Source organism: Pongo pygmaeus, chromosome 2, assembly GCF_028885625.2.
Source record: "Pongo pygmaeus isolate AG05252 chromosome 2, NHGRI_mPonPyg2-v2.0_pri, whole genome shotgun sequence".
NCBI lineage: Eukaryota > Metazoa > Chordata > Mammalia > Primates > Hominidae > Pongo > Pongo pygmaeus.
In genome coordinates, this window is record NC_085930.1 from 68,032,719 (window position 1) to 68,058,894 (window position 26,176).

The window sequence follows — 26,176 nt, forward strand, 5'->3', positions numbered from 1 at the left end:
GCTCACAGAAGTCAGGTGATCTGTCTAAGCTCAAGCAAGCTGATATGGGGTGGAGTTGGGACCACAACCCACATCTGCCTGCTTTCTGTGCCCTCTGTGCTTGATGTCATGTCATGGGCCATCCGTTTTGCCAAAGCTTTCGAAACGTGCCTTCTCCCCTCCTTTTAGGCCTTTTCTGGAAGTCAGGCTGGCTTGCAGCTGTCACCCCAAGCTCTTTTCCCCAGCTGGGGCTGAAGGCTGGGGAGGAGCTTCATGGGGGCTGGAAATAAATGAAGGGAGAGCTGGGCGGGACAGGGCAGTATTTCCAGGAGGCTGTGAGCGGGAGGTAAGGAGTTTGTTATTGTTTTGGGTTTGGGGATTTTTTTTTCTTTGCTCCTGGAGAGCAGGTTAGGTAGCTCTTGGCAGAGTTTTGCTAGGGATACGAAGTGGGTGAGGCTGAGGCAAGCAGAATCCTCCTGCCTCAGCCTCCCACGTAGCTAGGACTAGAGCTACTGTAGTGCTAAGTGGGAAAGGGGGTTTTCTGCTTCTGTGGGGCCTGGTCTGGAAAGTCCCCCAAATTGTTAAAAGGAGAGAGTGATTGTCCCCAACTGGCAAGGGGGCTTTTGTTTTATGTCCACCCCTTGTGCCCCTTGCTCTGCGAAGCCCTACCTGTGCCGGGAGCTTCAAATAGGAAGAGGACCTCAGGGCCAGGCATCCAGGGACTGAGGGGCTACAGCAGAAACAGACCCAGAGGCACCCTTGGCTACGAAGAGCAGGATGAAGATATAGTAATTTTGTGAGTGGTCTAAGAAGACTTTCCTTTTAAAAAGTGGAAAGCAATGAAACTGAGGCTTCAAGGCTGCAAAAATTTCGCGCTGGATCAGAGAAAGGCACTACAGGTGGAGGGAACTATCTGTGCAAAGGGTTGGGCCCTTCAAGAGCTGGAGCATAGAGGTTTAGGAGAAAAAGTGGTGACAGATGAGCCCAGGGCTATCTGCTTAGACCTGTGATCTAATATGGGTGCCAAGAGCCACATGGCAATGTGGCTATTTAAATTTAAATTAGTTAAAATTCAATAAAGTAAAAAATACAGCTCCTGTGCCGGGTGCAGTGGCTCACGCCTGTAATCTCCGCACTTTGGGAGGCCGAGGCAGGGAGATCACCTGAGGTCAGGAGTTCAAGACCAGTCTAGCCGACATGGTAAAACCCAATCTCTACTAAAAATCCAAACAAAACAAAACAAAAAATTAGCTGGGCATGGTGGCAGATGCCTGTAATCCCAGCTACTGGGGAGGCTGAGGCAGGATAATTGCTTGAACCCAGGAGGCGGAGGTTGTAGTGAGCGAGATCGCCCCATTGCACTCCAGCCTGGGTGACAAGAGCAAAACTAAAAAAAAAAAAAAAAAAAATTCAGCTCCTGAATCACACTAGTTATGTTTCAAATACTCAATAGTCACATGGGGCTAGTAGCAATGGTATTGGAGAGTATGTACAAGGCATGCCTCTATCATCACAGAATGTTCTTTTGGCCAGTGGGAAGCCTCAGGAAGGCGTTTGGATTGCTCAAGGACCCATGGGAGAGAGCAGGCTTTGACTGGGTTGCCTGCCTGTGAGGTCTCTGGACTAGAGGTGCGGGAATGGTCCCCAGAAGTGTGAGGTGGTGTGACTCACCTCCTGCCAGCGTAAAGTGGACTCTGTCCCCACGGACAGGAACAAATTGGGCAAGGCTTCTTCAGCCCTGACTTGGGTTATCTGCTCAGTGTGACCAGAGCCAGGGGCTGAGAAACATGGAGTGAGTGGGACTGGGGCAGGAGCAGCAGCTGCTGAGTGAGGCTAGGCCTGAGCACCTGGTGGGGAGAGGGGTGGGGTCTCCAGCTTGGTCTTGGTTGGCATGCATGGGGCCAGACAGGAGAAGGGCTGGGGGAGGTATGTGTGAGTTGGGATAGAAGAACAGGGAGGAGGGTTGCTGAACAGGGGTTGGGTTGTGCCTTGTCTAACAATGAGAGAGATGGGAACCCTCTCATCTCACCCTGATGAATTGTTTCTGCCTCTTTCCCAGGTCCAACGCAGTCCAGCTGACAAGGATGGAATACGCCATGAAGTCCCTTAGCCTTCTCTACCCCAAGTCCCTCTCCAGGTGAGGAAAGTCATGGGCAGAATGGAAAGGGAGCCACCTATGAGCTGTAAGCCAGAACTTCTCAAACTTTAATGGGTATATAGGTCACAGGGGACCTTGTTCAAGTGCAGATTCTGATTCAGGAGGTCTGGATTGGGACCTGAGATTTTGCACTGCCAAGAAGTCCCTGGGTGATATTAATGCTGCTGCCTACACCACCACCACACCGTGCATAAAAAGGAGTAGACACTATGCTTGGTGCTTTTACTCCTGATCTCATGTAAGCCTCACAACAACTTTGGGAAGTGGGGGTTATTATACCAAATTAATAGGTGAGAGAACTGAGGCACATAGTGGGTGCTCTCAATCACCCAGAAAATCCATGAGGGAGCCAAGATTCTAAATTGGGACTGCCTGACTGTAAAATCCAGGTCCTTTCCATTCCTTTGGTTCTAAATTGAGTGCTTCAGTTAAAAAAATACCTTACATTGACTTCAGGCTTCCCCCACTTCATCCAACTTTACAGGTGAGGAGAGTGAGGCCAAGAGAGGTTGTAACTGGGGGAATGTGGGGTGGGTCTTTTATTACTTTGCTACTTACTCCTCATGGTCTGAGAGCCAGCATATCAACATCACTTGGGAACTTATGAAACATTTGGAATCTCAGGCCTCAACCAGGTCTGCTCAATCAGAATCTGCATTTGAACAGAAGCCCTGGTGACTTATGTGTCCTTCGAAGTTTGAGATGCACTGCTCTAGCAGGCTTTTTTTTTTCTTTATTTATTTATTTCTTTTTTTTTTTTTAAGTCAAGTCAAGGTCTCACTCTGTTGCCCAGGCTGGAGTGCAGTGGCGCCATCACAGCTCACTGCAACCTCTCCCGCCTTCCAGGGTTCAAGCAATTCTTGTGTCCCAGCCTATGGAGCTGGGATTACAGGCATGTGCCACCACTCTGGCTAATCTTTGTATTTTTAGTAGAGATGGGGTTTCACCATGTTAGCCAGGGTGGTCTTGAACTCCTGACTTCAAGTGATCTGCCCACCTCAGCCTTCCAAAGTGTGGGATTACAGACATGAGCCACCGTGCCTGGCCTCTAGCAGGCTTTTGAGTAAGACTAGAGCAGGATTAGCAGGTGATGGGGGGTTGGCTGATCATGAGCCCAGTCAGGAGGGGTGGGGAGGTGGCTCCCCTGTGTGGTGGGCAAGGGTTGGGCAAAGTGGGCGGCTCACCCTGATGCTTCAACTGCCCCAGGCGTGTGTCAGTGCGTACCTCTGTGGTGACCCAGCAGCTGCTGTCAGAGCCCAGCCCCAAGGCCCCCAGGGCCCGGCCCTGCCGCGTAAGCACTGCGGATCGAAGCATGAGGAAGGGCATCATGGCTTACAGTCTTGAGGACCTCCTCCTCAAGGTGAGAGCGCCCTGCGCGTTGCACAGCCCAGCTGTGAGCTGGGATTCAGCAGAGATGGAGGTCAGGGCTTAGAAGGTGGCACAGTTTCCTTTCTGATACCTACCAGTGCCTACAGATGGCAATGCCCACCTGGAGAGCTGTCCAACTAATTAGCAATGGCTGATGTCTGTTTGGTAACAGAACGGGGGCAGTATGTTACCATCCTACACTATCAGTAGGTCAGTGGTATTTTCAGGGCACATTTTTCTTGCTGGAAAATCTCATGCTTCCCACTTCCATTAGTTGTTTTTTTTTTTTTTTTGTGAGACGAAGTCCCGCTCTTGTCACCCATGCTGGAGTGCAATGGCGTGATCTCGGCTCACTGCAACCTCTGCCTCCCAGGATCAAGCAATTCTCCTGCCTCAGCCTCCCGAGTAGCTGGGACTACAGGCACACACCACCACACCCAGCTAATTTTTTATACTTTAGTAGAGACGGGGTTTCACTGTGTTGCCCAGGCTGGTCTCGAACTCCTGAGCTCAGGCAATCCACCCACCTCAGCCTCCCAAAGTGTTGGGATTACAGGTGTGAGCTACCACGCCCAGCCCAAGATGGAGTCTTGCTGTGTCACCCAAGTTGTAGTGCAGTGGCATGATCTCGGCTCACTGAAGCCTCCGCCTCCCAGGTTCAAGTGATTCTCATGCCTCAGCCTCCCAAGAAGCTGGGACTACAGGCATGCACCACCATGCCCAGTTAATTTTTGTATTTTTAGTAGAGACGGGGTTTCGTCATGTTGGCCAGGCTGGTCTCAAACTCCCGACCTCAGGTAATCCACCCGCCTCTGCCTCCCAAAGTGCTGGGATTACAGGCATCAGCCACCATGCCCGTCCTCACTGATCATCTCTATAGGGGTGGGACCCTCTCACCTGCAATCCCAGGTGCCTGGTACAGGTCAAATGTTTGGATTAGGCTTCCAATTACTAGGCTCTATTTAACATACAGAAATCATAGCTAACCTCTTTATTCTAAGTTTCCTCCCCTATTTCTGTATATTAGTTCTGTTCTTCCGGGGAGCCAATTTCCCCTCCTTTGTAAGGCTTCTGGCTGTGCAGACTACATTTCTTGTGCTTTCAATCAAAAGGACCTGTTCATACTCTAGTCTGGACTTGGTGCTGTTTTTTTGCCCTCAGGTCTGGGCACCCCCTGCATCAAAATGTCCTTGTTATATGTGGCTTCCCCTGGAGGAAGCAATTGCAAACTAACAAAAGTTACACAGTACAAATACAATACAAAACTTGGCCTGAATCATTTGAGAGTAAGTTGCCAACTTGCTGCCTATTACTCTTGGATACTTCAATGTGCATTTTCTACAAACAAGGATATTCTCCTGTGTAGCCATCATACAACCATTACAATCAGGAAACAGTATTACATTAATGTAATTGAATCCTGAAACTCAACCATTGCCAGTTGTCCCAATAATATCCTTTGTAGTGAAAGGCTCCAGGTCAGGATCAAGTGTTTATTTAATTGTATGTCTCTTTAGTTTCCTTCAGTATGGAACAGTTTTTCAGTGTTTCCTTGACTTTCATGGCCTTGACCATTTTGAAGATTATGAGCCAGCTATTTTTGTTTACTGTCCTTTGGTTTGGAACTATGCATTTCTTTTTTCTTTTTTTTTTTTTTTTGAGACGGAGTCTTGCTCTGTCACCCAGGCTGGAGTGCAGTGGTGCTATCTCGGCTCACTGCAAGCTCCGCCTCCTGGGTTCCCACCATTCTCCTGCCTCAGCCTCCTGAGTAGCTGGGACTACAGGCGCCCGCCACCACGCCCAGCTAATTTTTTTTGTATTTTTAGTAGAGACGGGGTTTCACCGTGTTAGCCAGGATGGTCTCGATCTCCTGACCTCGTGATCTGCCTGCCTCGGCCTCCCAAAGTGTTGGGATTACAGGTTTGAGACACCACACCCGGCCCTATCCATTTCTTTAATTCAGGTTTATATCTTTGGCAGGAATATGATAAAAATAAGTTGCAGGCCAGGCATGGTGGCTCACGCTTGTAATCCTAACACTTTGGGAGGCCGAGGCAGGAGGCTTCCTTGAGCCCAGGAGTTCAAGACCAGCCTGGGCAACATGGTGAGACCCCGTCTATACAAAAATAATATAGGAATTAGCTGGACATGGTGGTGTGCACCTGTAGTCCCAGTTACTCAGGAGGCTGAGGCAGGATGATCGTTTGAGCCTAGGAATTTGAGGCTCCAGTGAACTGTGAATGCACCACTGCACTGCAGCCTGTGTGACACAGCAAGACTCTGTTTAAAAAAAATTTTAAAAAGATTGTCACTGCAAAATTATATGCAATTTTTGTCACCTTACTGTTTTGATTATTTGAATAAAGTGGTAGGTACAGTCAAGCTTCTCTATGTAACATTTTTCCCTCTGTTATTTATTTTCTAGGTCAGTACTTTGTACTAAGTAAACATTGAATTCTGCATCTGTCACTGTATTCACTTATTATTATTATTATTATTATCTTTTAGAGAAAGGGTCTCACTCCATTGCCCAGGCTAGAATGCAGTGGTATGATGATGGCTCACTGCAGCCTCAGACTCCTAGGTTCAAGTGATCCTGCTACCTCAGCCTCCCGACTCGCTAGGACTATAGGTACATGACCTCACACCTAATTTTTAATTTTTTTAAAAATAGAGATGGGGTCTAGCTATGTTTCCCAGCCTGGTCTCAAACTCCTGGCCTCAAGTGATCCTCCCACCTCAGCCTCCCAAAGTGCTGGGATTAGAGGTATGAGCCACGGCATCTGGCTTATTTATTTATTTATTTATTTATTTATTTATTTATTTATTTCAAAAGAGACACAGGTATTTCTATTTTAGTAGGATACATGAATGGCAAGAGATTATTTATTGATGCTCAAGTTGTCCCAGACTTCTGTGTCTTTTTATCATGTCCCCATCATTCTTTGCATGCTTTCTTTCTGGTGCAGCAAGGTATTACAGGCTCATCTTGTATTTTCCCTGTCCTAATTCTTGGCCATTTTTTTCTAAGGTCTATTTCATTTTAGTGGAGAATGGTATTCAGAAACCGAGATCAGGGAGCTAGGTATGTTTATTGCTATTGGTGTGTTGCTGATCCCAGGCCCTTATTGAAAGATTTTTAAGTAGCAAAATATGTTCCTTAGTGAATCCAAGCAAGAAAAGTGACGTGAGAATTCCATCATTCCAAGATAACTAATGATGTGGTTGTAAATGTCCTGAGGAGCCTATTCTTATTATGGACCATGTATTCTGCCAGGTGATTTGCAGCATTTCTTCTGATGAGAGCCTTAAGGTAGTTACCACTATTTCCATTCTCCAGAGGCAGAGGCCAAGCGCATTCACTGGGATTGAAACCCAGGCAGTTAACCTAAGTGTCATGACATTTTTTTTTTGTTTTGAGATGGAGTCTCACTCTGTCGCCCAGGCTGGAGTGTAGTGGCGTGATGTCGGCTCACTGCAAGCTCCGCCTCCCGGGTTCACGCCATTCTCCTGCCTCAGCCTCCCGAGTAGCTGGGACTACAGGTGCCCGCCACCACGCCTGGCTAATTTTTGTATTTTTAGTAGAGACGGGGTTTCACCGTGGTAGCCAGGATGGTCTCGATCTCCTGGCCTCGTGATCCACCTGCCTTGGCCTCAGCCTCCCAAAGTGCTGGGATTACAGGCGTGACGCTCGGCCGTCATGACATTTTTGCATTTAATCACTGTAACAACTTATAAACTGTACTTGCCTGAACTTTTTTTTGATGATGAAACTAGTTCAGAAAAGTGAAATAAGTAAAAATGGACCAAAGACCTAAACGTAAGAACTGAAACTACAAAACCCTTAGAAGAAAACATAGTAAGTCTTCACGACCTTGACTTCCTAGATACGGCACCAAAGCAGAGCGACCAAAGGGAAACACAAACAAACAAAAAAACCAAAAAACAAACAAAAACAAAAACAAAAACAAAACAAAACAAAACTGGACTTCATCAGCAATAAAACCTTTTTTTTTTAGACAGAGTCTTGCTCTGTCACCCAGGCTGGAGTGCAGTGGTGCAATCTAGGCTCACTGCAACCTCTGTCTTGCGGGTTCAAGCAATTCTCATGCCTCAGCCTTCTGAGTAGCTGGGACTACAGGCGCGCACCACCACGCCCAGCTAATTTTTTGTAATTTTAGTAGAGATGGGGTTTCATAATGCTGGCTAGGCTGGTCTCAAACTCTTGACCTCAGGTGATCCACCTGACTCTGCCTCCCAAAGTGCTAGGATTACAGGCGTGAGCCACCGCGCCCAGCCTAAAACTTTTGTATATCAAGGGACACTATCAAGAAAGTAAAAAAAACAACCCACGAAATGGGAGAAAATACTTGCAAATCATATAGCTGATAAGGTTCTAATATCAAGAATATATAGTGTTTACAGCTGAACAAGAAAAAGACAACCCAATTAAAAATGGGCAAGGGATTTGAGTAGGTATTTCTCCAAAGAAGATAACACAGTAGCCAATAAACCCATGAAAAGATGCTTGGCCAAGCGCATTGGCTCATGCCTCTAATTGTAGCACTTCGGGAGGTGGAGGCAGGCAGATCGCTTGAGCCCAGGAGTTTAAGACCAGCCTTGGTAACATGGCAAAACCCCACTTCTACAAAAAAAAACAAAAATTAGCTGGGAATGGTGGCACATGCCTGTAGTCCCAGCTACTTGGGAGACTGAGGTGGGAGGATCACTTGAGCCTAGGAGGCTGACGCTGCAGTGAGTCATGATGGCACCACTGCACTCCAGCCTGGGTGAGAGAGCAAGACCCTGTTTCAAAAAAAAAAAAGGCTCAGCATCATTAATCATTATGGGAATGCAAATCAAAATCACTTCATCCACCAAAAAGTGGATATATGGCTGGGTGTTGTGCCTCACGTCTGTAATCCAAGCACTTTAGAAGGCCGAGGCAGGAGGACTGCCTGAGCACCCAGGAGTTCGAGAACAGCCTTGGCAACATGGTGAGATCCTGTCTCTATTAAAAAAACAAAAAACAAAACAAAACGATTTTTGGGCCTGGTGCGGTGGCTCACGCCTGTATTCCCAGCACTTTGGGAGGCTGAGGCGGGCGGATCATCTGAGGTCAGGAGAGTTCGAGACCAGCCTGAGCAACATGGAGAAACCTTGTCTCTACTAAAAGTACAAAATTAGCTGGGTGTGGTGGTGCACGCCTGTAATCCCAGCCACTCAGGAAGGCTGAGGCAGGAGAATCACTTGAACCCAGGAGGTGGAGGTTGCGGTGAGTCGAGATTATGCCACTGCACTCCAGCCTGGGCAACAAGAGCAAAACTCAGTCTCAAAAAAAAAAAAAAAAAAAAGGATTTTTGGCTAAAATACAGACAATAAAAACATCAGTGAGGATGTAAGGAGACTGGAGTTCTCATACATTGCTGGTAGGGATGTAAAATGATGCAGCAACTGTGGAAAACAGTTTGGCACCTCCTCAAAGTTAAACATAGGCCCATTGTGGTGGCTCATGCTTGTAATCCCAGCATTTTGGGAGGCTGAGCGGGGAGGATTACTTGAGCCGAGGAGTTTGAGAGTTTGAGACCAGCCTGGGCAACAAAGCAGTACCCTGTTTCCACCAAAAAAAAAAAAAAAAAAAAAAAAAATTAGCTGGGCAACATGGCACAAACCTGTAATCTCAGCTACTTGGGAGGCTAAAGTAGAAGGATCACTTGAGCCCAGGAGGTTGAGGCTTCAGTGAACTGTGATTATACCACTGCACTCCAACCTGGGTTAAAGAGCAAGGCCTTCTCTCCAGAAAAAAAAAAAAATATATTAAACATAGAGTTAATGTATGACTCAGCAATTCTAATCCTCGGTATATGCCCAGGAGAATTGAAAACATATGTTCATATAAAAACTTGTACACAAAAAATCATAGCAGCATTATTAGTAATAGTCAAAAATAAACAAACCAAGTGTTCATCCATTGATAAATAGATTTTAAAATCTGGTATATCTATATAGTAGACTATTATTTAGCCAAAAAAAAAAAAAAAAGAATGAATCATGTCCGGGCATGATAGCACATGCCTGTAATCCCAGCACTTTGGGAGGCCAAGGTAGAAGGATCCCTTGAGGCCAGGAGTTTGAGACCAGTCTGAGCAACATAGCCAGACACCATCTTCAAAAAAACATAAAAATTAGGCAGGTGTAATGGCATGCAACTGTAGTCCCAGCTACTTGGGAGGCTGAGGCAGGAGGATTGCTTTTGTCCAAGAGTTGGAGGCTGCAATGAGCTACAATTATGTCATATGCTCTCTACTTACGCTTATGATATGCTTATGATTATTGCATTCCAGCCTAGTAGTCACTGCACTATTAGATAGTGGTGATTGTTGCACAACTTTGTGAATATACTAAAAAACCCTGAATTGTACACTTTTAGAGGGTAACTTTTAGAGTATGTAAACTATATCACAATTAAAAATTATACGTGACTTACATTATATTTTATTGGACAATATTATTCTAGACTATGAACCCTGAAGCCAGGAGCCAAGAGGTACCATGATAAAGTCTCTGGGTAGTGATTCCACAGCAGAGGGCCTGGGCTCCAGTTCCACCTCATAGACCCCAGCCCACTTGTTCTGGGATGGCAGAAGCATCACTGACCTTATTCCCCAGGTCCAGGACACTCTGATGCTGGCAGACAAGCCCTTCTTCCTGGTGCTGGAGGAAGATGGCACAACTGTAGAGACAGAAGAGTACTTCCAAGCCCTTGCAGGGGATACAGTGTTCATGGTCCTCCAGAAGGGGCAGAAATGGCAGCCCCCATCAGAACAGGTGAGGTCCCACCTGTAGGGGGAGAAAATTGGGACCCTGGGAGATGTCTTCAAGGGGAGCTAAGCATTTGCTTGTCTCAACGCAGGGGATGAGGCACCCACTGTCCCTCTCCCATAAGCCTGCCAAGAAGATTGATGTGGCCCGTGTAACCTTTGACCTGTACAAGCTGAATCCACAGGACTTCATTGGGTGCCTGAACGTGAAGGCGACTTTTTATGATACGTACTCCCTTTCCTACGATCTGCACTGCTGTGGGGCCAAACGCATCATGAAGTGAGCAAATTGGGATTTCCTGGGGACAGGGTGGGTATGGGCAATGGGAGAGCCCCTGTCTGTTCACATGGACTCAGCCTTCTTAGCGCCTGGGTCTGGCTTTGGTGCTGACAAAGCTTAGCCTGTATCAGACAACACAGAGCCTGATGGGCTCTCAAAGTGCTGTGGACGACACTGGCATGTGCCCAGGGGTACACGTGTTCCTCTTGGTGGAACCTGGATGCATTTTGTTTTTATGACTACTTTCTACTCTAGCAACTACTTTTTTTATTGAAATAGGGAGTTTTCCTAAGTAGTCTTCTAGTCAATTTTAAAAAAATGAACATGTGTTGGCCAGGCACGGTGGCTCATGTCTGTAATCCCAGCACTTTGGGAGGCCAAGGTGGGTGGATCAGTTGAGGTCAGGAGTTTGAGACCAGCCTGGCCAACATGGCAAAACCCAGTCTCTACAAAAACTAGTTGGACATTGTGGTGCATGCCTGTAATCCCAACTACTTAGGAGGCTGAAGCAGGAGAATTGCTTGAACCCAGGAGGCGGAGGTTGCAGTGAGCCAAAATTCCGCAATTGCACTCCAGCCTGGGCGAAAGAGCAAGACTGTCTTGGAAAAAAAAAAAAAAAAAGTATGTGTCAAAGATTTAATTGAATTCATTAATTAATGAGAGAACTAGCAAGAAGTTACAATCAGTTCAAAGGAGAATTCAAAATCCCACAAATATATAGGTCCAGCAAGAATGATGAGATAGGCTGGGTGCAGTGGCTCTCACCTGGAATCCCAGCACTTTGGGAGGTCAAGGCAGCAGGATCTGTTGAGCCCAGGAGTTTGAGACCAGCTTGGGCAACAGAGTGAGACCCTGTCTCTATCACACGTGCGTGTGCACGCACACACACACAAAATGCTGGCAGTGGTAGTATATGCCTATAATCCCAGCTAGGTGGGAGGATTGCTTGAGCCCAGGAGTTTGAGGCTGCAGTGAGATATGACCATACCACTGTGTACTCCAGCCTGGGCAACAGCATGAGGCCTTGTCTCTAAAAAGAAGAAAAAAAGAGATAAATGTATACATACAAAATTGGGTTTTTCCCCCGTGGGAATGGGAGAGATGAAATAATCTTCCCTCCATAGGACAGAATTAGTTTGCAAGTCTTATGGACCAGAGTCATTTGTACTATATAATGAACTTTTCTTAAAACTTATTTTTGAAAGTCTAACCAAATGTCTCAAGAAGCATGAGAATATGTGAGGTTAGAACCCGCTCCCACTTCCCCATTTCTCCTACTTTCCAAACATCCAACCCCATGTTAATTGCTTTATGCTATTTCAGCCTTATGACCCTGGGTGGCAGGTGCAATCCCATTTTACCCATGAGGAAGCTGAAGCTCAAAGCTAGAGCAGTTTGCTGAAGTTCACCCAGCTAATAAGACTGGATTAGGACTTAGGCCTGCCTGATTCAGGTTCAGTTCTCAGTACATGCTCATGCCAGGCATGGGTGTCTTCATGTCCAGCACTCTGAACATGAGCTAGACTGCAGGTGACTTGGAAAGGCCTCAGAGTCTAGAACAGAGTGTCTCAAGGTGCAGAGCCACGTTATGGAGATTAATCTGGTTGGTCCAAAGTAGTAGTAGAAAAATAGAAAGCCTTATGAAATGAGCTGGGGTTTTGCATGAGAAAGTAGGGAGGTTCCGGGCATCTCAGTTAAGGTGGAATTGCAGGTCCTCGCCCTAATCCTGATCCCATCTGCAGCATCTGTTCCTATTTGCACATCACTCTAGAATTGATGAAATGCTTTTAGTGCTACCACCTCAGTGATATTCAAATGTTATTAATGAAGAAAACAAACATAATGAAACCAATCCCTTCCAGGACAGCATGGGAATAAGGGGGTGCAGGGAGGGGGTACACTCTTGTTTTTTATTTATTATTTATTTATTTATTTTTGAGACAGAGACTCGCTGTGTCACCCAGGCTGGAGTGCAGTGGCACAATCTCAGCTCACTACAACCTCTGTCTCCCAGGTTCAAGTGATTTTCATGCCTCAGCCTCCCGAGTAGCTGAGATTACAGGTGTCCACCACCACGCCCAGCTAATTTTTTGTATTTTTTAGTAGAGACAGGGTTTCACCATGTTGGCCAGGCTGGTCTCAAACTTCTGACCTCAAATGATCCACCCACCTCGGCCACCTAAAGTGATAGGATTACAGGCATGAGCCACCAAGCCCAGCCTTGTGTTTTTTGTTTGATGGTTTTTTGAGACAGAATCTTGCTCTGTCACCCAGGCTGGATTGCAGTGGTGCCACCTCAGCTCACTGCGACCTCTGCCTCCTGGGTTCAAGCGATTCTCCTGCCTCAGGCTCTGGAGTAGCTGGGATTACAGGCACCCACCACTACGCCTGCCTAGTTTTTGTATTTTTAGTAGAGACAGAGATTCGCCATGTTGGCCACGCTGGTCTCAAACTCCTGACCTCAGGTTACCCGCCCTCCATGGCTTCCCAAAGTGCTAGGATTACAGGTGTGAACACCATGCCCGGCCTACTTCATGGTTTTGACTTGCATGCCCTCTCATTCCACTCAGGGAAGCTTTCCGCTGGGCCCTCTTCAGCATGCAGGCCACAGGCCACGTACTGCTTGGCACCTCCTGTTACCTGCAGCAGCTCCTCGATGCTACGGAGGAAGGGCAGCCCCCCAAGGGCAAGGCCTCATCCCTCATTCCGACCTGTCTGAAGATACTGCAGTGAAAGCCCAAGCCCTTGGAAGCTTTCCCCAGTGAAGGACTAGACTGGGGGCCCCACACTCAACTGGTAGTGCCCACAAGCCTGGCAGCTGTAGAGCCACTAACCTCCCCACACCTCCCTCACCACGCAGGACCCTGAGTGAGGAGGAGGGGCTGGAAACCTGGGGTGGGTTGGCCAAAGGAGAACCTCAGGCTCCTGGCCTGGCCCAGCTCCTTCCTGCTCAAGGCAGCTTAGCCCATCCAGACTGGCCCTGAAGTGTGCCTCTCCATTGGCATGAAGTCTGCCCCTTAGCAATCCAGCCTCGCAGGCTGTACTTTCACGGTGCTGTCTACCTTCTGGCCCCCATCCCGGAACATTCCTGAGTGAATTCGCAAGCACACCAGCATGTGATATTAGGGAGTTTGCAATAAATTATTGAGGCTGATGTATCTTCTTTGCCTGTGTTCTTTGGGGTGGGGTTCTATCTGGAAGGTTGGAGGGGGGCTAAAGGAAGAGACGAATCTATTGTCAAAGTATTCTCTTTAATGTAGGATTACAGGTAATAGCACTTTTTCTACCAAAGAAGAAAAAAAAAAAAAGAACTGGGCACAGTGACACATGCCTGCAGTCCCAGATACTCAGCAAGCTGGGGTGGAAGCATCCCTTGAGACCAGTAGTTCAAGGCCAGCCTAGGGCACAATAGCAAGACTCCAGTCTCCTTAAAAAACAAAATTGCAGTTGATTTTGAAACTAAAGTCAGCTGAATTTGAGGCTTGAGCTGACCATGTAATTGATATCATAAGTAACAGTTTCCTAATTAAATTCACCTATCACAGGAGCTTCAATTGAGCGGGTGGGATTAAGTCACTCTTCTAATTTCTCAGTGTCCTATTTTATAATAACCGTTTAAGTGGTTAGGTGAAAAAGTACTACTCAAGCTGTAAGGCATTTCTCCGTCAATGCCCATCCTAACTTGCCAGACAGCTTATCTTTCATGTTCAGGACTTTCAACCTCAGGATTTCAAAGTGGGCTCATAGGTAGCCCCAAAGAGTAGGAGCTTCTCATCAGTGTGAGCTGGCATTTTCCAATATTGGACAACTCAAGACAAGCATGAAAGGCTGAACTTAGGCTGGGCATGGTGGCTCACACCGTAATCCCAGCACTTTGGGAGGCCGAGCCAGGCAGATTACCTGAGGTCAGGAGTTCAAGACCAGCCTGACCAACATGGTGAAACCCAGTTTCTATTAAAAACAAAAAAATTAGCTGGCCATCATGGCAGGTGCCTGTAATCCCAGCTACTCAGGAGGCTGAGGCAGTAGAATCGCTTGAACCTGGGAGGCGGAGGTTGTGGTAAGCCAAGATTGTGCCACAGCACTACAGCCTGGGTGACAGAGCGAGACTCTGTCTCAAAAAAAAAAAAAAAAAGGCTGAACTTGTAGAACTTGTAGGTGACTGTTTTATTTAGTCTGTGACTGAAAGATTTAAAAACTTGGCCAGGTGCAGTGGCTCATGCCTGATATCCCGGCACTTTGGGAGGCTGAGGCAGGAGTATCGCTTGAGGCCAGGAGTTCAAGAGCAGCCTGGGCAACATAGCCAGACCCTGTCTCTACACTAGATAATAAAAAAAAATTAGCAGAGCATGGTGGCTATAGTCCTAGCTACTCAGGAGCCTGAGGCAGGAGGTTCACTAGAGCCCAGTAGGTCACGGCTGCAGTGAGCTATGATTGTGCCACTGCACTCCAGCCTGGGCAACAGAGTGAGAGCCTGTCTCTGGAAAAAAAAAAAAAAACGGGATTCAAAAACTCTATCACAGCCAGCCGCAGTGGCTCACGCCTGTAATCCCAGCGCTTTGGGAGGCCAAGGCGGGTGGATCATAAGGTCAGGCATTTGAGACCAGCCTGGCCAACATGGCCAAATCCCGTCTCTACTAAAAGTACAAAAAATTGGCCGGGCATGGTGGTGGGCACCTGTAATCTCAGCTACTTGGGAGGCTGAGACAGGAGAATTGCTTGAACCTAGGAGGCGCAGGTTGCAGTGAGCCGAGATTGTGCCATTGCACTCTAGCCTGGACGACAGAGTGAGACTCAGTCTCAAAACAGAAACAAACAAACAAACAAAAAACGAAAAACAAAACAAAACCTATCGTTTCACAACTCTTACTATAAAGCCTATTTGGATTTAGTAAATACTAAGGCAAAGGCCTATATTACCAAAGATGGTCTGGGAGCTATTTCTGGCAGCAGACCCAAACCTTGCAGCCTATGGACAAAGCTGCTGAAGCCCGCTGAAGAGGGCCTGCTATTCCGGGCTCTCCTGCTCTTTTGCAGTTATGGCTGGAGGCTGGCCTGGTGCCAGGCTGGCTCCATGGGGTGGGCCGTCTGGCAGGGAGGCCTGATGTTTGTATTAGCACAGAAGCTATCCCAGTCCACCCTTGACGAAGCTGTGGCAGGGCCTACCTGCTCCTTCCCTGAAGTGCTCAGTAACAGAGTTGGAGTGGGGGTGGGAGGCTTGGTATTTGTCCCAAGCTTCCCTCCTCCTGAGATCCGGAGTTTCACAAGTGAATCTTGAGCAACTGCCCATAGTCTCTTGGCACTGAGCCCAGGGAAAACAAGGTTCTTCCTTTTCTTCCAGGAGCTCAGAGGCTAATGGAGTCAAAGCAGCTGTGGTCAGTGAACAGAAAAGGCAGCCTTTGATGAGGCTGGGGGGCTGGGGAGGGAAGATTCCAAACAGCAAAGGAGTTTGAGCCTCTGTAGGGCCTGGCGGTCCTAGTGGGGGAACGCGCTTTCCTGGGGCCCCCTGCACAGCCAGGAGCAGCTTTCGTCAAGGTGGACTGTGTCCCAGCTCCTCAAGCTCAGCCTTTTCATTTGTTCAAGCTGGTGCTCGGGAGTGCACAGGATGCCTTTCAGAAGAATTCTAAATCCCGGGGGCCTGTGATGGCACAGTCACATGTCTGAGCCCAAAACAAGAGAACCACTTGTGTTCCTGCCACTCTTCTCACCAGCGATGCCCATATTTGTGCACATTTTTTTTTTTTTTTTTTTTTTTTTGAGACAGAGTCTCACTCTGTCACCTGGGCTGGAGTGCAGTGGCATGACCTCGGCTCACTGCAAGCTCCGCCTCCTGGGTTCATGCCATTCTCCTGCCTCAGCCTCCCAAGTAGCTGGGACTACAGGCACCCGCCACCACGCCCAGCTAATTTTTTTGTATTTTTAGCAGAGATGGGGTTTCACCATATTAGCCAGGTTGGTCTTGATCTCCTGACTTCGTGATCTGCCTGCCTCGGCCTCCCAAAGTGCTGGGATTACAGGTGTGAGCCACCGCACCCGGCCTTTGTGCACATAATTTTTTGTTTGTTTGTTTCTTTTCTTTTGAGACAGAGTTTCGCTCTTGTGGCCCAGGCCCGAGTGGAGTGGCGCCATCTCGGCTCACTGCAACCTCCGCCTCCCAAATTCAAGTGTTCTTCTGCCTCAGCCTCCCAAGTAGCTGGGATTATAGGCATCCGCCACCACGTGCAGCTAATTTTTGTATTTTTAGTAGAGACGGGTTTTTGTCATGTTGGCCAGGATGGTCTCAAACTCCTGACCTCAGGTGATCCACCCGCCTCAGCCTCCCAAAGTGCTGGGATTACAGGCGTGAGCCACCATGCCAGGCCCTTGTGCACACTATTTATTTTATTTTATTTTATTTTATTTTATTTTTAATTTAATTTTATTTTTTATTATTTTATTTTATTTTATTTTATTTTATTTTATTTTATTTTATTTTATTTGAGATGGAGTCTCACTCTGTCACCCAGGCTGGAGAGCAGTGGCATGATCTCGGCTCACTGCCACCTCTGCCTTTCAGGTTCAAGAGATTCTCATGCCTCAGCCTCCCAAGTAGCTGGGATTACAGGCATGCGCCACCACGCCTGGCTAATGTTTGTATTTTTAGTAGAGATGGGGGTTTCACCATGTTGGCCAGGCTGGTCTCAGACTCCTGGCCTGAAGAGATCCACTTGCCTCAGCTTCCTAATGTGCCTTGGATTCCCAAAGTGCTGGGATCAGGTGTGAGCCACTGTGCCTGGCATGTACACTTAATTTAAAAAACTGATATCGTTGAAAACATTAAGTGTATTGACATAATTTCTATACAACAAAATGTATTATTTACAGGTATGTGGTTCAATAAGTTTTGGCAAATGTTTCCAGTTATGTAACCACCATTTCTGGCAAACAAAACGCTGCCGTCTGTCATGTAAATAGGATTTCCTAAAATGTCATGTAAAGAGAATCATACTGTCTTACAAATTTTTATTTCTATTCTTGTAAATTAAAAAAATTTAGAAAATTATTATGAATCATACAATCTTTTATATCTGGCTTAGATTTTTAAACTGTGTGTGTGTGTGTGTGTGTAAGAACTGGGTAAACACAACTTCATCTAACCCCATCTGATTCCTTCAGAAGCAAGCACCATCTTGTTTTTGAGTGTACTTTCAGAAACACAGAAGGATGTAAATGTAACTAAGAAATAGACACCCATCACAGGCCGGACGTGGTGGCTCGTGCCTGTAATCCCAGCACTTTGGGAGGCCTAGGCGGGCAGATCACCTGAGATTAGGAGTTAGAGACCAGCCTGACCAACATGGAGAAACTGTCTCTACGAAAAATACAAAATTAGCCTGGTGTGGTGGCGCACGCCTGTAATCCCAGCTACTTGGGAGGCTGAGGCAGGAGAATCACTTGAACCCGGGAGGCAGAGGTTGAGGTGAGCTGAGATAGCGCCATTGCACTGCAGCCTGGGCAACAAGAGCGAAACTCCATCTCAAAAAAAAAAGAAAGAAAGAGAGACATCAATCACATACACATATGCTTATTCTAGTCACACTGTCCTTTACTTTCCTCTTTTGATTTAATATATTCTGGAGATCAATTCACATGAGCTCCTGTAGAACTATGCATTCTTCCCTCAATGGCTCCGTGGTACAGATGTGCTAGAGCTGAGTTAGCCACTCCTCTGATGGATTTAGATTTATTTACAGTATTTTGCTAATGCAAACCATGAATCGAAAGTTATAGTGCTCTTAGCAAATAAAACAATACAGAGATTGCATGGAACTTCTCTACAGTTGTCATTGTAGGTTGGAACTGTTTGTTCTTTGCCTTTTTCCTACTTCACATCTTGTTTCTCTTTGTTGCTTTTCCCGTCCTCCTCTGCCCACACCCCCTATACACCTGTTCCTCCTGGTGAATTTCATTAGTTCTTTACCACCCATTAATCAGACCCCTGCTGGGAGCTTTCCCAGACTGCACCTCTGTTCCTGGCTCCTCTCTCTCTGCACCACCCCAGGAGCATTTTGCAAGACACTTTGTGATGCTGTAGCCTAACTCTGACACTTAGCCTAACAGTGACAATTTGGTGATCTTCTTGCATGGGTCAGGAGTTCAAGACCAGCCTGGCCAACATGGCGAAACCCTGTCTCTACTAAAAATACAAAAATTAGCTGGGTGTGGTGGGGCACACCTGTAATCCCAGCTTTGTGGGAGGCTGTGGCAGAAGAATCGCTTGAACCTGGGAGGTGGAGGTTGCAGTGAGCCGAGATTACGCCACTGCACTCCAGCCTAGGCGACAGAGCAAGACTCCGTCTCAAAAACAGAACAAAACAAAACAAAAATCACACTGTACTCCATATACACAATTATTATTTTTTATTACTTAAAAAATTTTAAAAATCACAGGAAATGATCCAAATACCCCAAATAAAAAACAGATATTTTCAAACTGGATAAAAAAGCAGGATGCAAGGTATATGCTATCTACAAGAAATACATTTTAAATATAAAGACAAATATAGGTTAAAAATATAAAGACAAATATAGGATAAAAGTAATAGGATAAAAAAAGATACTATGCTAACACTAGTCAAAAGAAAGTACAAATGGCTATATCAGTATCAAAGAAGACTTCAAAGTAGAGGATATTACCAGGGGTAAAGAAAAGTCTTTTCATAATGGTAAAGGTGTCCATTAATCAGGAGGACATAATTTTAAATGTTTATACATCTAATAATAGAGTTTCAAAATACATGAAGAAAAAACTGATGGAACTGTAAGGAGAAACATATATATCTATGATTATAGACAGAGATTTCAAAACGCCTTTGTCAATAATTGACAGAACAGGTAGGCAGAAAATTAGTAAGGATATGGTAGAGTTGTACAGTGTCAACCAAATACACCTGATTGTCATTTATGGAACACTATACCTGGCCAGGTGCGGTGGCTCACGACGCCTGTAATCCTAACACTTTGGGCAGCCAAGGCGGGTGAATCACCTGAGGTTGGAAGTTCAAGACCAGCCTGACCAAGATGAAGAAACCCTGTCTCTACTAAAAATACAAAAATTAGCCAGGCGTGGTGGCACATGCCTGTAATTCCAGCTACTCAGGAGGCTGAGGCAGGAGAATCGCTTGAACCCAGAAGGTTGAGGTTGCAGTGAGCTGAGATAGCGCCACTGCATTCCAGCCTGGGCAAAAAGAGCAAAACTCCATCTCAAAAAAAAAAAGGGGGCCAGGCACGGTGGCTCACACCTTAATCCCGCACTTTGGGAGGCCAAGGCGGGGAGATCACCAGGTCAGGAGATTGAGACCATCCTGGCTAACACAGTGAAATCTTGTCTCTACTAAAAATACAAAAAAATCAGCCAGGCATGGTGGCAGGCTCCTGTAGTCCCAGCTACTCAGGAGGCTGAGGCAGGAGAAAGGCGTGAACCCGGGAGGTGGAGCTTGCAGTGAGCCGAGTTTGCGCCACTGCACTCCAGCCTGAGTGACAGAGCGAGACTGTCTCAAAAAAAAAAGAACAACAACAACAAAAAAAGAACACCACTATACTCAATAACAGGACAATACACATTCCTCTCAAGTGTACATGGAATATTTACCAAAATAGACCATATCCTTGGCCACACACAAGTCTCAGTAAACTGAGAAGGACTCAAACCAAACAAAGCATATTCTCTGACCATAAAGAATTAAATTCAAATCAGTATCTCAATTAAATTATTGAAAAAATTTTATCACAAGGTAATAGAGAAAAATATGGAAGGAAACATACAAAGTTGTATTAATATTAATGACTTCATGGAGATAAAAATGATGAAACATTGGAGACAGTGCCTTAAGGATATTAAATACATTTTTGTGCTGTTTTACTAGTTATAATAAACATGTATTCCTTTTGAAATTTAAAAAATATATAGGATTTATATATGTATATATATATATTTATTTATTTATTTTTAAGACGGAGTCTTGCTCTGTCAACCAGGCTTGGAGTGCAGTGGTGCGATCTCGGCTCACTGCAACCTCCGCATCCCAGGTTCAAGCAATTCTCCTGCCTCAGCCTTCTGAGTAGCTGGGACAGGTATGCGCCACCGCGCCCAGCTAATTTTTGTATTTTCAGTGGAAATGGGGTTTCACCATGTTGGCTAGGCTGGTCTTGAACTCCTGACCTCAGGTGATCCACCCACCTCAGCCTCCCAAAGTGCTGGGATTACAGTCATGAGCCACTGCACCTGACCTTCAAATACTTAAAATAAATTTCCCCTTTCCATTTCAGGTGATCTGAGACAACTTCTGTATCAAATAATCGTATTAACCCTGAATAAAACAATCAAATACTGTAATTTATTTAAGCAAGTAAAAAACAAATTCAATGTCCAAGAACTCACTAATGTGACTGACTCCAGAGGTCAGACTAAAATCTATGATCAACTTGGAATTCTGCTGTATATCTGAATCTATATATATATCTATTTATTTATTTATTTATTTATTTTGTGAGACAGGGTCTTGCTCTGTCACCAAGGCTGGAGTGCAGTGGTGTGATCACAGTTCACTGCGGCCTCCATCTCTCGGGCTCAAGAATTCTCCCACCTCAGCCTCCTGAGTAGCTGGGTCTACAGTTACTTGCCACCATGCCCAGTTAATTTTTTGTATGTTTTTTGGAGACAGGGTCTACCTATGTTGCCCAGTCTGGTCTTGAACTCCTGGCTTCAAGCAATCTGCCTGCCTTGGCCTCCCAAAGTGCTGGGATTACAGGTATGAGTCACCATGCCCAGCCAAATTCCGCAATATTGAATGTAGCTTGAATAAGCAGGCTGGCAGAGAGATTTACTAATCTTTCTAGCACACAGATTTCGGGGGGAAACAGTAAATGTAATGAGAAACAGCTGCCTACAGAAAATTATTCAGCAAGAGTTCAGGCACCTTGGCAGCCAGGATGGAAATGATAGCAACAGCCATCCTGTGCATGTTTTGATCCTCATGGTTGCAGAGCCACTGAGTGACAAGTTTGGCTGCTTCAAACCTGAAAACACAAAAAGGGTTTCATGAATTAATCGTGGAGGCCTATGCACAGTTTCAGAGTTCCAGCTAGGAACTGATGCTGCAACTTAAATACGTGAAAAGGCAAGGGAAAATATCTCTTAACTGGTAGAGAGTAACAAATACACTTAGTGTTTTAGAGATAATGCCATATTGTTAATTCTGACAACATTTTGTAAAGAAAGAAGGGTTTGGAAAATATGATTCCAACTGTCTGGCATTTCATCTTCTAGGATTATAACATTTTTCTATTCTGTATTTCTAAATTGTAGTGATTTCTATATTATACATGTAATTTAAGTATTTTCTGGGTTCCTCATAGCACCTAGCACAACAGAAACATTCATTAATTAATTCATTCATTCACAAACATATATTAAACTCTTGCTTTGTGCCAGATATTGTTCTTAGTGCTGGAGGTAGACTAGTGAACAAAACAGAAAAATGTCCCTACTTTCATAGAGTTTACACTCTAGCGAGGAAGACAGGTAATAAATCAGATAAATAAGTAAAACAGATAGTATGGTTAGGTACTGACATATGCTATAGAGAAAAAAAAAAAGCAGGAAAAGAGGATACGAAATGTTGGAATTTTATGTAGGGTGCTACGGAAGGCCTCATTGAAACTTTTGAGGAAGTAAGAGAGATAGCCATATGGATATTTAGGGGACAAGCATTCCAGGCAGAGGGGAGGGGAAATACAATGGCCCTAAAGTGGGTATGTGCCTAGAAGTTTCAACAAATAGCATGGAGGCCAGTGAGAAAACAAGGGAAGAGTTCTGAGAGAGAAAGTCAGAAGTAACAGAGGCACCAGATCACGTAGAGTCTAGTGTATTAATCCATTCTTGCATTGCTATAAATAACCACCTGAGAATGGGCAATTTATAAAGAAAAGAGGTTTAATTGGCTCATGGTTCCACAGGCTGTAAGGAAGCATGGCTGAGAAGGCCTCAGGAAACCTACAATCATGGTGGAAGGAAGGCACATCCTACATGGGTGAAGGAGAAGGAAGAGCAAAGTCGGAGGTGCTACACACTTTTAAACAACCAGATCTTGTGAGAACTCTATCACAAGACAGCACTAGGGGATGGTGCTAAACCATTAGAAAACACCCCCATGATCCAATCACCCTCCACCAGGCCCACCTCCAGCACTGGTGGTTACAATTCAACATGAGATTTGGGTGGGGACACAGAGCCAAACCGTATCAGTAAGGAATTAGCTTTTACTCTGAATGAGAGGGAAAGGCGTGGAAGGCTTCTGAGCAGGAGTATGACATGAGCAGGACTACTGTATCAGCTGTGTTTGGAATAAACTCCAGGAGGGCAAGGACAGAAGCAGGGGAGCAGTTCTGAGGCTACTGTAGTAATTCAGGAGATAAATTACTTTTATCCTACTCAAAGTGGTAGAAATGGAAATGAAGAGAAATGGTTGAATTCTGGATACACTTTGAAGATAGAGCTGGATTTGCCAAATAACTCAATGTGGGATATAAGGAGAAAAATCAAGATGAGGTCAAGGAATATATCTGATTATCTTACCCATAGTCTCATCCTTAAGACTCAGATCAAATATCATTGCCTTTGAGAAGGTTTCTTTGACAAGTTGATCACTGCCTTCTTAGCAACTTAATACTTTAGGTAGAGCTGTCAGAGATCCACAGTCATCTGCAGACTCACTTGAATCCCCATTTGGCCTGTGTGCTCCTTGAGGGCGGGGACTGTATATCCTATTTAGCCGTTTATGCCACGCACTCAATACAGTGATCAAAACATAAATAGAAATAGTGTTTAATCTATGCTGACTGAATGATTATTTTCAGGTAGATTACTACTCTGCAACTTCCCTTAAATTTACTATTACCTTCTTTCTGTTCCCAAAGCCATTTCTGATTAGGCCCATTACTTGTATTCTTCTACAATAAATTCCTAATTGGCTTCTCTGTCTCCACTGGTTTCCCATCAATGTGTGCCTGCACATTAGAAATAAATAAACCTGTCTGAGGACTTAGGTATGATGTCACTTCCGTACTCACAGCATTCTAGGACTTCAGCATGGGGCCATATCAAGCTTTTTTCCTGCTTACCCTATGCTTGCTGCAAAGTGGATTGTTCATTAGTTTTCACACGTGGCCACAAGTATGAGGTAACACAGCCTAGTTGTAAAGTGTAGAGATTCTCTGGGTTTGAATTCTAGTTCTACTTATGTCAATGATAACAATAAAATAAGTTATTTTATCATGTGAGGCAATGTAGTCACGTTGTTAAGAACATCATACACTGGGCCAGGCGTGGTGGCTCACGCCTGTAATCCCAGCACTTTGGGAGGCCGAGGTGGGCGGATCACGAGGTCAAGAGTTTGAGACCAGCTTGGCCAACATGGTGAAACCCTATCTCTACTAAGAATACAAAAATTAGCCAGGTGTAGTGGCGCGTGCTTGTAATCCCAGCCACTAGGGAGGCTGAGGCAGAAGAATTGCTTGAGCCGGGAGGCGGAGGTTGCAGTGAGCAGAGATCACGCCACTGCACCCCAGCCTGGGTGACAGAGCAAAGACTCTGTTTTGAAAAAAAAAATAAGAAGAAGAACATCATACACTTTGGAGTCAGCCTGGATTCAAATATCAGCTCCACCACTTATTAACTTTTTTTTTTTTTGATACGAAGTTTCACTCTTGTTGCCTAGGCTGGGGTGTAGGCGTGATCTCGGCTCTCTGCAACCTCTGCCTCTGGGGTTCAAGCGATTATCCTGCCTCAGCCTCCCGAGTGGCTGGGAGCCTGCCACCACACCCGGCTAATTTTTTGTATTTTTAGTAGAGACAGGGTTTCACCATGTTGGCCAGACTGCTCTCGAACTCTTGACCTCAGGTGATCCACCTATCTTGGCCTCCCAAAGTGCTGGAATTACAGGTATGAGCCTCCAAGCCTGGCCTAACTTTGGGACTCTGAGCAAATTCCTTAATCTCTCTGAACTTCAATATTCCTATCTGTAAAATAGTAACAAAAACCTATTCTAGGCCAGGCGTGGGGCCTCACGCCTGTAATCCGAGCACTTTGGGAGGCCGAGGCAGGCAGATCACCTGAGGTGAAGAGTTCGAGACCAGCCTGGCTAACATGGTGAAACCCTGTCTCTACTAAAAATAAAAAATTAGCCTGGCATAGTGGTGCACACCTGTAGTTGTAGCTACTCAGGAAGGTGAGGCAGGAGAATTGCTTGAACCCAAGAGGCAGAGGTTGCAGTGAGCACAGATCACCCTATTGCACTCTAGCCTGGGCAACAAGAGCGAAACTAAAATAAATAAATAAAATAAAAACCTATTCCATAGGGTTGTCATGAGGGTTAAATGATATCACATAGAAGCTTAAGACTTAGTGCAGAATTTGGCACAAAATAAGTTCTTTATAAAAGTTAATTTTTACTAATATAGTTGACTTTCTCTGTGCCTTTATTCATGCAGTTCCAACAACATAAAACAATTCAACCAGCTCTCATCTTCAAAGTATCATTACATGGATGAAAAAAGGGAGGATCTGGAGTCAGACTGAATTTAAATCTAGACTCTGCTACTTACTATCTTATTACCTTGGGCAAGTTACTAATCCTTTCTGTGTCTCTATTTCCTCATCTGTAAAATGAAGATCATAAGAGTAACAATTTCACAGGATTGTTCTGAGGACTGAATAAGCTTACATAAAACACTTTAGCACAATGCCTGCCTGGCAGTAGTAAGTGCTTTATACATGTAAGTTTTTACCATTTTTATCTCAAGTTCCATCACTAACATGAAATCCCTAACAATCATCAGTCAGAGAGAATCTTTCCTTCCTTGTGTGGAGGCCCAATCCATTTCATTAACACCTCTTCTATGAAAATTCTGTCTCATGTAATATTCATTCCTTCATTCATCCATCAATCCATTAAATATCCACTCAAGCACTAGAGACAAAGAAATGAACCAATCACAGCCTCTGACCACAAAGAAGGTCAATTCTAGCCGGGTGCATTGGCTAGATGAGAGGTAGGCAAACTATATAGCCTGTGGATCTGGTTGCCTGTTTTGTAAAGTTCTGTTGGAACACAGCCACACCCATTTGCTCATATGTTACCCATGGCTGCTTTTGAGGTACACTGGCAGAGTTAAATAGTTGCAACAGACTCTATGGCCCATAGGCCTAGAGTACTTATAATCTAGCCCTTTAAGAAAACGTTAAAGGGTACAATATAATATTTAGGAGAGTGCCTATGTCTTTCCTACCTTACACTTCGTTACAATGATCAGCACAGAGGCTTAATATTTCCAAAATAAAATTAGCAATCTACATGAGATATATGTAGTTATATTTTTATCCAAATTGTTTATTTCAAATAAAAAATGGAACACCTCTTTCCTTAGCCATGCCAGATAAGTGTACTCTGTTACTCAAATAAAAGTAAATCACAGTAAAATTGCCGCTTGAAGTCCAGGCGCGGTGGCTCATGCCTGTAATCCCAGCACTTT

At 45.3% G+C, this 26,176-nt stretch overlaps 1 protein-coding gene across 4 annotated transcripts; it reads left to right on the forward strand.

Annotated features, from left to right (window-relative positions):
* Positions 1 to 261: 261 nt before the first annotated feature.
* Positions 262 to 13,764, forward strand: CIDEC (cell death inducing DFFA like effector c). Of its 4 annotated transcripts, none has more exons than XM_054481425.2 (6): positions 262 to 325; positions 2,039 to 2,116; positions 3,344 to 3,497; positions 10,175 to 10,333; positions 10,419 to 10,606; positions 13,177 to 13,764. In XM_054481425.2, the coding sequence occupies exons 1-6, from the start codon at positions 270 to 272 to the stop codon at positions 13,337 to 13,339; spliced, it is 798 nt and encodes a 265-aa protein (XP_054337400.1). In that variant the 5' UTR covers positions 262 to 269; the 3' UTR covers positions 13,340 to 13,764. The 4 variants fall into 4 exon arrangements, with proteins under 4 accessions (XP_054337400.1, XP_054337402.1, XP_054337401.1 ...); XM_054481427.2 differs by lacking the exon at positions 262 to 325 and adding an exon at positions 1,574 to 1,608; XM_054481426.2 differs by lacking the exon at positions 262 to 325 and adding an exon at positions 1,602 to 1,771.
* The last annotated feature ends 12,412 nt before the right edge of the window (positions 13,765 to 26,176 follow it).